We start from the raw sequence: 12,650 nt of genomic DNA on the forward strand, positions 1-12,650 counted from the left end.
CAGCGTATGCTTCTTTCTTCCTCCTCTAGACATACTGCTGATCAATAGGCCCGAAAAGTTCCAGTTTTGTTACATCGCTCCCAAAACCTCTTTGGCTTATTTATATAGTTTTGAGCAATTTGGAGCCGACTTTTCTTGTTCTTTTGGGTCAGTAGTGGTGTACGTGGAGTATAGGCATGGAGCCCTTCAGTGTTCAGTATACCCCTTACTGTGGAAACTGAAACTTCAGTGCCTGCTGCCACCAAGTCTTGCTGCAGGTCTTTTGCAGTCAGTTGAGGGTTTTTGATCACCTGTCTCCTCAGGAATCTGGTGGCAGCTGTTGATAGCTTCCTTCTTCTGCCACGCCCGGGTAGTGTAGTCACTGTTCCTTTAACTTTAAATTTGCTAACTATGCTTCCAACTGTATCTCTAGGAACATTCAGTGCCTTTCCTATCTTTTTGTATCCTTTTCTTTGTTTGTGCAAGGCAATGATCTTTTCTCTGAATGTTTTGGACATTGTTCTTGACTCAGCGATATTTCTAACATGCAATGAAACGTCACTGTCAACAGTCCAGGTATTTGAGGGGTTCTATATCAAGCACACCTGATGCAACTAATGAAGCCCTTGAAATGTTGCATCAGGTGTGCTTTAGACCACACCTGATTTGAAAATGTGTGCTCTTATGAGGAATTCTATTCAGGGGGTTGAATATTTTTGAGACTACAGTAGTCATTGAAAGTAGGATTTAGTGTTGAATTTGGATAAAATCCTTGTAATATTAGTTTTATTTAACTATTTAAACTGTTCTTGTGTAATTTGTTTGTTGCAAACACCTGAAGATGTTTAAATGTTGCCAATAAACCTAAAATGCAATGGGGGTTGAATAATTTTGAATGCAACTGTATATATATATATTCAAAATTGACTACGGTGAAACAACTGATAGCAGGGTTGTTGTTGAATTTAATCCACATTTCAACATAGTTATTAAGAAAAGGGAAGTTTAAAGGCAGAAATTCATCAACAGACAGAGTGACTGTAAGAGTGACGCAGCCCTGGGAACAATTCTTGCTTCACATTTAATGCGGTTAGAGGACTGCTGCAATATCAGTTGTTTTCTTTCTAAATGGCTTTCTTTCTTTCTCAGGTCCTTGAATGATGCTGCAATAATCATTAGTGGCAGATTGGGAAATATCCTTTAGACATACTGTCTTTTAGAAGGGACACTCTATACAAGTATTTCAGGTTCATTCAAATGTTTAGTCTTTTATAACGAAAGAATGTCATAATATTTGGATCAAGATTTGAGAAATGTGAATATTATCTGGTGCGTGACAATACTTTAAATAACTTCAAAATATTTCATTCAGTTGATCTGGAACAGGCACACATTACAGTCAATACATCACAGTGTTCAGGGAGGACTGACCTTTTCAGTAACAGCTTACACCACCTTTGTCCTGTTATTATATTCATAGGAATTATTACTGGGCACACATGATGATGCTGCTGATTATTTTTTAATACTATGTTGTATCTAACAGTTATCAATACTGCAATAAAAGTATGCATAATGTTATCACAAGATGTTAAATAACCCTGTTAATGTTCTACTGCTCATTAGAGATCAAATATAAAACTGATATTTATAGATGGGATGGCATTTTTAGTATGCATTACAAACCTCTGAGGTCATACTACAACAGCAGCCATCTTTATCTTTAAGCTGAAATATCTGAACTCAAGTGTGATCAGTCAGAACACAATCAGGTCATCTTATCACGTGTCCTCTGGCTGTGATCAAATCATTTAGAGCAAAGTCAATGAGAAGCAGCCCGAGTAAGCAGTTGATGTTTGTTTTATTGGCCTAAGATTGTCTGGACATAATGCAACGTCTCCGGTGCTTAACGATGTTCATCGTACATTTATTTGTGACATGTGCAGCACAGAGTATAAATGTGTATACTGAATAAAAGAGAGACATGGAGTCATACGAAAAAAGGCAAATTTTACAATGAGATTTCAGGACATTTTGAAGGTTCTTTTCACATGTTTCTTTTAGAGCATTATCTCGATTCAAAAATATGCCCATTGATATGAATGGAGGACAGTAACGAACAGAAATGTGTTCAGTTTTCTTATGTAACCTCAGCTAGTTATCCTCTCACCCTGGCACTTCCACGTTTGATTACCAAAGCGATTGTTTTGTCAGCTATAATACAATGCATACAGGAATTTTTACATTGAAACATCAGTTACATCTGCCATGTTCAAATATTTGACCCCATTAACAAAATATGTATAATAACAATAACAAATTTTAACAACAATAAAAGCATTTGTTATAATAGTCAGAAAGTCCCATCTCTTGCTATGCTTGATTGAGACCGAAAGAATCATGTGCGTCCATTGTACAACGGTTTATATACACAGTGATGAAAAAATACAGACATAACACAAGTGCTTAGGAAACACAAAGTTCATCTGTGAAAGTCGTTGAGGCTATGATTGATAAATTAGACACTTCTTTTGACAGATGCGCTTCTCTCATGTTGATTGGCTGGTGCAATGCTGCCTCATGATGGCCTAAAGCACACACTGCAGGTGTCTTTAAAGATTTACATCTTCCTGTTGTTCTCAAAAAGGGACAACTTGCTCTAGTCCTATTGCACAATTTATCTTCCAGCGATGGAGACATATATATTTCAATTTAAAAAGTCAGTGTTTTTTTTCCCCCACAGCTGCTGGCAAAAAAGTTCAAACTACTGTACAGTGTCACATTTTAAATAAATACTCTCCATTAACAAAATGTTGATGAGTATATTATAGCATTTATAAAACTGAAAAACATCTCAACAACTCATCGACTCAAAAGGAACCACATAATTCAGCACCGAGATCTGGTGGCAGCTTTGGCTGAAAAAGTAAACAAACAAAAAAACAAAACAAATGCCAAACAAAATATCAAACGTAGCAATCCAACACCAGCAGGTATTAAATATTTGTATTAAAATGAGCTTTCAAATCCCAAACTCACTTTTTTAACAGTGCCTAGAAGCTATACATATATAGAGATATTTTGTTTATGTGGATATTTCTTTTAAAAAAAAACAAACAAACATTTTCTGTCATTTTGATAAATAAAAATAGAAAAACCACAGAAATATGTTGTCCGCCTTAATGTCTGCCATGTGAGTCCTGCCTCTCCTCCTGTCATAATTTCCCTAAGTGAAAGAGAACTTGGCAAATAATGGCCACCACTCCCACGTTGAGCACTGAGGAAATGGAGATGTCTAATAATCTGCTTTCATACAGCACAAACTCTGTCTTGTTCTCTTCTACTTTAGCCATGGCCAACAGGCCTTTAGCTGCTCTGCACATCATGTTTATACTTGGTGGGTCCATAGGGGGATGCCCCATGTGCAACAAGCTGTGAGGGTTCTGCTGGTACTGCGACATGCTAACACCGTCCTCCAAGAAGCCCACCAAATTCCCCACGCTGCCCTTCTGCATGGCTATGGCACGCGCTGCTGTGGAGTCTCCTTGTGCCAGGTGGGAGAGGACTGCCACTGCCATCTCCCTGTACACCTGGGCCTTCCTCTGACCCACATAGCGGAGCAAGACAGTGAAGAGTTTCTCCTGTCGACTGAAAGGCGGTGTAGCTAGCAGGAGGTCAACGTTACCGTCCTGGATGCTCAGCTTGCAGAGGCACTCCAGCACCAGCCTCTGAGGAGTGAGCTGGGAGAAGGGTGCTGCAGATGGGAAGGGGTCCTGGGCTTCAGCTGAAGGGCACACCATCCAGTGGAGCAGCCCATCCAGGATGGGGAGACAGATAGTGTCTGGATAGGTGGAGAGATCTAACTGGCCCGAGATATTGGCCAGAGTGACCATGGCATTCTCCCTGAGCACGCTCAGACACTCCCACCACCATTCCTCTTTACTGCTCGACAGCCCCTGCTCCTGCTGTTCATCTCTCTGATAGGTAGGGGGCGACCTGTTTCTCTCTGGGTGCTGGTGGTGCAGCAAGAGGAGCCTGCCAAGAAGAAGAACCAGAGCAGGGTGGCGTGACATATCCGAGTCATTCCCCGGGAGAAAGGACAGGCTCCGGATAATGTTAGAGACGCAGAGGCACCGCTTGGTCAGAGAGTCCTGCCAGGCAGAGGTTGTGGAGAGTGGTGCCTCGTCCAGGCATCGAGGCTCGTCCTCCAGCAAAGTGATATGGTCCTGCTCCCCGTCTGAATGCACCCTGAATGGATAGGATGGCAAAGAGCGTGCAGGGTGGGCGTAAGAGAGGGCGTCAACCCTAGCACACAGAACATCATCGATAGTAGCAGTGATATGTTTCCTTGGTTGTTTCTTCACATCATCCATTTTGTTTTCCTGTTTGTTTTCTTTCCTCATCTTTTCGTCTGCCTTTGTAGGTGGTTCGCTGCGGGGTTCAAAGTGTGTCTGAATGTGAGCAGTGGAGTCACCTCCACCAGCCTGCCAGTGCAGCAGCCCGCTGGTGAACTCAGTGACATAGCCTGTCATGTCTTCAGTTACGTCCTCTTTATGGACAATCTTGATGGGGAGCTTATCATACTTGCTGGCTTGTTTAGGTCTGGGTTCTAGCGCTGTGACAGGCTGGTCAACACATTCCTTTTTACTCTCCGCTCCCTTTTCACTCTCCTCTTCATCTCCCCCTTTTTCTCTGTCTTCTTTGTTCTTGTCATCCTTTAAGTTCACCTCAGACTCTTCTCTCTCGCCATTCACCTCAGATGACACTGGCTCTTTAGTGACAGGTGGAGCCTCCTCCGTGCTGCTCTCTGCTCGCTCCACCAGCAGCTCTGCAGCCAGGGCTGACTCAGGCTCAAGCTGGATTGTACAGTCTGTTTCCTGGTCAGGGATGGGTTCTTCTTTCTCGTTACTGGAGGGGCCCAACAGGCTTTTGTGCGCCACAGTCCCAACTTCATACTCTTCCAGGATGCCAAACATCTCAATGAGACAACGACGGAAGTACTCTACAATGAGCTCTAGGAAGCCAGGCAACTGGTCAGACAAACAGAAGATATCAATGTCAACAACAGAAGCAGAAATCAGACCAATAAACCAGACACAAGTTGACAAGGGGTCCCACATTATAATCACTTTCTTTTCAAATCTCTCTATTTTGCAAGTCTCTCTATTAAGTGAGACTTGCAAAGAAAATCCACTAAAAATGTTACCCCCACTGAATTTTATAGACTCTTCAAACAATTCAAAAGGTTAATCTAGATGATCAGGTTTGTAGAGATACAGTATACCCTAACTCTGTCACAGCATGCTCTAGTGGGCTACATGAATCTGTTCTGTCAGCCATCAGTGAGCTGTAGTCATAAAATTGTTTTACCTGGGAGATGTTAAAGGAGGCCACGGTGCTGTCATCGTACAGCAGGATGTTGATGGTGTCTAGAGCCCATGTGCTCTCTGCCAGAAGTCCAGACTTCAGAGACATCATCACACGCCAGGCCTCAGGTGTTCCTGGGATTAAAACAGTGGGAGTTTTGGAATCAGGAAAGAAAGAGACTTTTTCCAAATGACAAAAAGACTTCTGTAATAAAATGCAACTCATGTTGTGGTAGTTTCACCTGAAAATTAGAAATTATAGAGTTAAAGTTGGAAAGTAATGTTGTTGTTTTAGAGCTTGAAAATACAAGCTACATATTGAGCTAGAATTGAACAGCCTATACCATGAATCAACTGATGACATAATACAACTACAAACGAGTGCTCCATCTCACCAGTGTCCTTGGAGGTAAGCTTGCGTCGAGGCTTGAGAATCGGTATGGTAGCTTCCACTGATCCTGGCGGGTAGTTGAGGTCCTTTCTCAGGTTGGGAGGAAACTGACCCAGTGGCCCGGGGCCCTGAGAGCCCATCATGGCCATCCCAGGTTTAGGCATCTTCATGGGTGACATGAACGGTATTTTGCTGGGTGACATCCGGGAGTCCATGGAACGCTGGAAGGCCCCTGGGCTGGGTGCTCTAGGCAGGTGGTTTGCCATGGATGGGGAGTTAGAATAGGATGATGGGGGCTGACGTGATGACAGGGGAGTCATCCCACCTGATGATGACATGTAGGGAGACTGACGGTGCCACTGATCCTGTCCAGGCCGTCCGTCCATGTCATCTCTACCAATTGAGCCATAAGGGGCCATTTGTGATGGCGGCCCCTGTCGGTTGGGGTAGGGATAGCCAAGGTCTGTCCTGGATGGCCACATGTTGGGGCCATCAGCAGCGTGGTTAGGAGTGGGTCCCCCACCCATCATACTGTGCTGGCTCTGCCCCGATGGGGCCATACGCTCACGGGGGTAGGGGTAGGGGAACTGTCCCTGGATGGGTCTGTGTTCAGGACCTGAGTACCCACCGCCATAGTGGTTGTAAATGTCCGGCTGCTGGTTGGGGTACTGCATGGCATACATGTCACTCTCGTGTCTCTTGGGTGGGGGGCCATATATACCATCCATGGGCCGTTTGTAGCCCTGCTGAAGTAAAGGTGCAGATAGTTAATGATGATTTTTGCCATTTACTGTACACATACAACACAACCAGATTCATTCTTATCATTTCATTGCTATATGTAATAAAAATACTTATTATATTATATTAAATTTTGGGTCTGAGTTATTTTATCCCAGCTGTAGTGGGCAGTTTATCTTAGTTTATGTTTTAACACAATATGTAGTTAATATGTATATTTGTGCTTTATATGTATGTTGTCTTTGTGTTTTAATGCTCGCTGAAGAGGAGAAGTTCTGAGTTATATGTGTGTGAGCTGAATAAATGTCTACATTTTCTTACAACTGTAGACACAACGTTTTTAACTGGATATGACTGAGCTGAACTCAATCCACCAGCACCAACAGATGCTTTATGCCAGCTGAGAAGATCACCATATGTGACCCCAAACTTTCAGTGTGCATTCAAAGCTGCAGGTGTCAGTGATAGTAGTTACTGTCAACTAATATTACATTTGATGACTGTTGCTGATGTTGTACACAGTCAAGTTTGCACTTTTGATTAAGTTTATTCATGTACATTGTTGGAGATTGAGAAAAGAATAAGAATATTCAGACCTACTATATTTCATTACAGCTTTAAAAAAATAAAATGCCCTTACATGTATGTCATTATAGGAATGACAATAAAATAAAAAAATATGCAGTAAAGACCACTTTTTCTAAAACAAACAAACAAAAATATGTAACAATTTTTTTTAAATAATTTATTTATTCATTTTCTTTACATTTAACTATTATATTCTTATGGCTGAATATTGTAAAAGGACTGTATTTCCATTCTATTGTAATAGATTAACAGTACCGAGTACATACGGATGATGTCTCTCACCTGTTGCTGTGGAAACATCCCAGATGGATGCATTCCATATGGCATGCCAGGATACTGCTGACCGTAGCCATCGTGTCTGGAACAGAGGAAGGAATAGTAAAAAAATGACTTAGAACTACACAATATTAGCAGAACTACACAATATTGAGGTGTTAGCCTAAGTAAACACACACATAGACACACACACACACACACACTGACCTCTGCTGTGAAGGGTATCTGCTGGGAGAATACATGCTACCCTCACTATTGGAAGGTCCCATGTTGTTCTGACTCCCGGGAGGGCCCATGCTCCCCTCCATGCCCATCACATGGTCCGGTCTGAGGATCACACAACAGGAGAGTCCTCATGCTTCTGACACACTGACATAACCTCCATTATAAACAGGTAAGTCGGTACATGAAGTAAAAAAGCTACAGTAGGCCTCAGGGCTCATGTTAGGAAAATGTCAAAGACATAATAGCACATGACAGGTTCACCACCCTCATCTTTATGGCTTTGGTGCTTACCTTCTGTCGAAGCCTGGCCCGTATGGGTACTGTGAACGTTGGCTCATACTCAAGGCTGACGGGGGCCGACCATACATGTCCTGCATCCCACCACTGGGTATCTGGCCTGGCATGTAGGGATCAGCTCCTGCCACTGAAGAGACAGAAAGCAAAGAAGGTAAATGCATCTTAAAAGGTGATTGAATGTAGAAAATATGAACAAAATCGAATAAAGAACCTTCATTTTAATAGGCATTGAGGTGAAAAATAAGTGTGATCAGGAATGTCTTACAAATGTGCAAAACAGGCCTAAATATGCAGATAATTTTAAGTATTTTGCTTAGGAGCCGTGCCTTGTGCTAGCCAGCAGGTGGCAGCATACCTCTATGAATATTCACTACTTTACATTATTAAAACCTATTGTTCTGAGGGTGTAACTGATGTTTTGCAGCTAACATCCACCATATTATTCATTCAGACTCCATTCTCCTCAGGTTTCAGAGGAGCCGCCATCCTTTCTAAAACTACTGTTTGTTCTGAAAACTAAACCACATGAGTTGGCCAAAAACAGGTGCTTCTCAGCGGGGTGGAAAGGATGAAAGGTTTAAACGAGGAGGATGAAAAGGATGAACAAAGTTAGGATGAGACAGAGGCTAAGCTACAAGAACATCAGAGGAGCTGGTGTTTTCGATAAAGGGGTGAGTGGTGTAACAAACAGTTCTCATCTGCTTTCATAGTTCTAGTAGTGAAGCACACACATCTGTCCTGATCTGAGGCGACATGGTGACTAGACAATGAATTAGATCACCGAGACAGACGAAAGGCTTTGCCATACGTGATTAATTTTGACAAAGAACCAAGCAAGTTTTAAGATGAAGTTTCAGGTTTCCCGGATGTCTACTGTAAGTATAACATGAATGAAATGTCTGATATAGTCAGTACATTAACAATATTTATTCATTATTTGAAAATATACATAATATAAAATACTTGATTCAAATTCAACCCCCCCGCCCAGCAAAAACAAAAAAGTTTGTGAAATTTGGTAATATTGGCCCAGGTCTTTGTATTTGGTTGAACTGATGCCGCAGCATGTGCCTCACTTACTCTTCCTCATCCCGGCGAAGGGGTCCTTGGCGTCGTACTGCATCCTCATCATCATGTCAGGCATGCTGAGGCCCTGCTGGTATGGAGCTGAGGGAGGCAGGGAGGTAGCACGCTTCTGGAAGGCCGGGTCGCTCACCTCCGAGAAGGGGTCCTGTACACTCACACTGCTCCTGGACCAGATGAGGAGGGTAGGAAAGGAGGAACAGAGAGGAGAGAAAATGGGAGAAAGAGGGAGCTGTATGAGAGCGGTAGAAACCAAGAACTGGACACACTGAAAACATGGATATGAAGTGATGTAAAGGAGTTTTACTCTGAATCAAATTCAAGTGTTTTCATTTTGTAATTTGTAATTTTTTGAATGATTATTATTATTTTGATATTACATTTTTCAGATACTGCATAAAAGAATGAGGCCATAGAGTCTGACTAGTAATGATACAATAGCTCAGGTGGTAGCAGATTTAATAGTAGTTGTGGTAGGAGTATGTTTTACAAACCAGGACTTATAACACACCAATCTTGCTGTTGCAGTCAGAATATAACTTCTTTCATACAATATGATATTATATTGCAATATTTTTGTTTCTTCTCATGAGCTCTAAAAATAACATCTACTAGAAAAAGACTTTTATAAAACACAACTCAAGTCTTAGTAATCATGGAATGAGAAGAAGGCAGCAGAGAGAGTATGGACATTTTGCTATAATCATAGAAGAAGAGGACTAAAACATAAAATATACTTAATCTTCAGTCTCACTTAAATTACATAACACACAAAGCAATTTCTCATTAGGAAATACATTAAACCTACCTGTTTCTATGGATAATGTTAATGTATCTGAACATAATTACACGTGTGCATGAAGATCATTAATTGAGTTCTGCTTCATGTAAGATTGTTCAATTTAGGTTTGTACATACACATGAACAACATCTTTCTTCATCCATACAGAATCATTTGTGATAGCAGCAAAAGTAGCTAATAATAGCAATGCTGCCAATTATATCAGTAAAACACTTGTAAAAGGAGCAGAATTTATAGAGTAGTAGCAGTGTAATACTGTAGTGTAGTATGTGTGTGTGTGGTACCTGTTGGGAGGCAGTGGTGTGACCTGTCCCAGAGGGGTGGTGGTGGGAGTTGGAGGTTTCAGATCCCCTGCTGCCTCTGCTGTAGAGCTGCTGCCAGAGGACTGGGGTGTCTGCGGGCCTTGGAGGGAGCCGCCTGAATTGGCTGGGAGACAGAAGTAGCCTTATTATTGGAACTAGACGATTCACAAAATTCACAGTAAAAAAACGGTAACACAGTCAGACTGCTGAGTTCCCCCAAGTCTTTAGATATGAAGACTGGTCTTTAAAACAACCATATTGGGCTTTGGCTACAGCAAGGTGCTGTGTTAGGGAGATAACTTTGGACTTAAGGCTAAAGCAGTCACAGTGATGCCCTACATGACAAGTGAGCTTGAGCAAACAGCCTACTGTACATGAGGGCAGCAAAGAGGGCCAGCAGAGGGAGAGGAGAAGGGGAAGGAGGCAGGAGGAAAGGACACAGCAGAGAGAAGGGAATGATTTCTGTGAGGGAACTACCAACTGGGGCAGTTGCTGCACAGCTCTTTATTTGGAAGCTGTTTGAATGTGGTTTAGCTGGCTTTTTTAGGTGTGCCATGGACTTGATGAGGGGTTCATGTGGAGGGCTGAGCTGGGGGACACTGTATTTATAGTGTATATATAAAAGTGTGTCTCTACCACTTGGTGCATTGGGGAAAAAGACTGTGCTTTATGCCTCCGAAAATATTCTTTATACATGAGTGAGGAATTGAGAAAGCCTGTACTGATGACCGCCTCCTAGGAAAAAATCATCTCTTCACAGTGAATCAAACTGGGGTTAAAATTGGGTTAGTGTGTTCTCTTGTTATGACACCATATTTCTGTGAATTTCTCAGTTCAGATGACTAGAAAATTATAGCAGTGCAGAGCTACAAGAGCCCGCCACACAAAGAACCCCAACCAGATAAAACCAAGGGATACAAATTCCCTGAAGCAGGCTTAATGGAAAATGTGGACTGTTCCGGTTAAAAGATGACAAAGACAGAGAAAGAGAGAATGTGAAAGTATCCTAATGAGCATTTAGCGTAAGAAGCCTTCCTCTGGAACAGCCTGAGTGGCCTTTCCCTGCACCACACGTTTCCACAGGAAAAAAAAAAAAGAAAGGCTTAAGCTTTAAAAATTCATGCTAATTCTGAATTATTCAACGATACCCCCTGCCTCTACATCACAGGAGACAGAGAGAAAGAAAAAGAGAGGGAGAGAGAGAGAGAGAGAGAGAGAGAGACAGGGAGAGATGGTTATCCCATGATGATGGGAGGCGATGAGCAGAGGTAGGAGAGAGGGCAAAACGGGGCATTGAGCATTACAGGTTTTTCACTTCCTGGGATATCCCTGCCTTAGACAAACATGTGCGCACACACACATGCACACGTGAAGAAATGCAAACAATGGTGGGGTTAGCCAAGGTTAAGAGGTTTGCCATTCTTCAAGAGCAGGCGGGCAGACAGGCAGATACATAATACTGAGCGGCGGGGCACAAAGACGGAGGGAGGTGGAGGACGGCATGAACTCAAGTGCCCTCTGCTCTACATTTAGAGGGAGAAAAGAATGACAGAGGAGCTGATGTGAAAAAAAAGTGTGTGTGTGTGTGTGTGTGTGTGTGTGTACAAAAGGCATGTGGCTGATGTATGATGTGTGTGTGCACGAGAGCCTCAGTCAGTGGGTGACATAATCCAGAGGGGTAGTAGTGGTTAAGGGGTTGGGGGTGGGTGAGAAGGGGAGGGAGTCAGTCAGCCGAGCCAGTTTTGTGAATGAAAGGTGACGGCGAGGTCGACTTTGTTTACATTCTACATTCCAGTCCTCATTAATCACTCCCCACACCCCACCACCACCACCACCACCACGCACACACATATATACACACACACCCTCTCCACACCGCCACCCCCCACTAGCCCGCTGGACAAGCTCCCTGTGTGACATCATTGCACTGTCAGTCTATATATAGGTTGGCAGGGTGTCAGTGGGACAATTTTCACTTTAGAGCAAGCAAGAACACGTATTAGATCAGGACAGAGGTAGAAAAAAAGAAATGAATAGGATTTTTTTTCTACATTGTGAACCTAATTTATTACATTACCACTAAGTGCCAATTTTCAAGTAATTTTGTATAAATATGTGGTCTTCAAAACGATGCTTCTTTTACAGTTGCAGTTTATGATCCCATGCACCTGCCCACAAGATTTTCTGCAGTGGAAGAACTTTGTGCTCTTCTGCCAGTGTAGGTAGTTTCAAATTCCCATCTATTATATTATTAGTCCTTCCAATCAAAAGTGCTTTCTCATTGCTACTTTCACTTGGATGTTTGACCTTCTATGTGCAGAATGATGAATGCTCACAGCTTGATGTTAGAAGGCTGTTTCCACATTCATCAGCTGAAGTTTCTCTGCGCTCTCTCACATCACACCTCAAGCTAAAACATGCACATATGAGCATCGATTTGTCTTAAAATATGTCTGGATCTTTAAAGCGTGTATCAATGTAACGGAAACTTAATCACTTTAATGACAAGTGTCAAGAAAATCATTCATTTCGACACACAAAGCAAGTTGAAGTATATTGGAAACAGACATTTTACCCTAATGGCAGTTTTGTAGTATTTT

At 42.4% G+C, this 12,650-nt stretch overlaps 1 protein-coding gene across 1 annotated transcript in view; it reads right to left on the reverse strand.

Moving 5' to 3' along the window:
- Positions 1-2,827: 2,827 nt before the first annotated feature.
- The window catches only part of LOC128374962 (AT-rich interactive domain-containing protein 1B-like), a 177,445-nt gene continuing 167,622 nt past the window's right edge, over positions 2,828-12,650 (reverse strand). Inside the window, exons 14-21 of the mRNA XM_053335180.1 lie at positions 10,033-10,174; positions 8,944-9,113; positions 7,858-7,990; positions 7,348-7,423; positions 5,741-6,479; positions 5,350-5,480; positions 4,903-5,009; positions 2,828-4,782 (exon numbers count right to left, since the gene is read on the reverse strand). Of these exons, the coding sequence (XP_053191155.1) occupies positions 3,195-4,782; positions 4,903-5,009; positions 5,350-5,480; positions 5,741-6,479; positions 7,348-7,423; positions 7,858-7,990; positions 8,944-9,113; positions 10,033-10,174 (3,086 nt within the window). The 3' untranslated portion in view covers positions 2,828-3,194. The remainder of the gene's footprint in view (positions 4,783-4,902; positions 5,010-5,349; positions 5,481-5,740; positions 6,480-7,347; positions 7,424-7,857; positions 7,991-8,943; positions 9,114-10,032; positions 10,175-12,650) is intronic.

The sequence above is a fragment of the Scomber japonicus genome, chromosome 16 (genome assembly GCF_027409825.1).
Source record: "Scomber japonicus isolate fScoJap1 chromosome 16, fScoJap1.pri, whole genome shotgun sequence".
Taxonomy (NCBI): domain Eukaryota; kingdom Metazoa; phylum Chordata; class Actinopteri; order Scombriformes; family Scombridae; genus Scomber; species Scomber japonicus.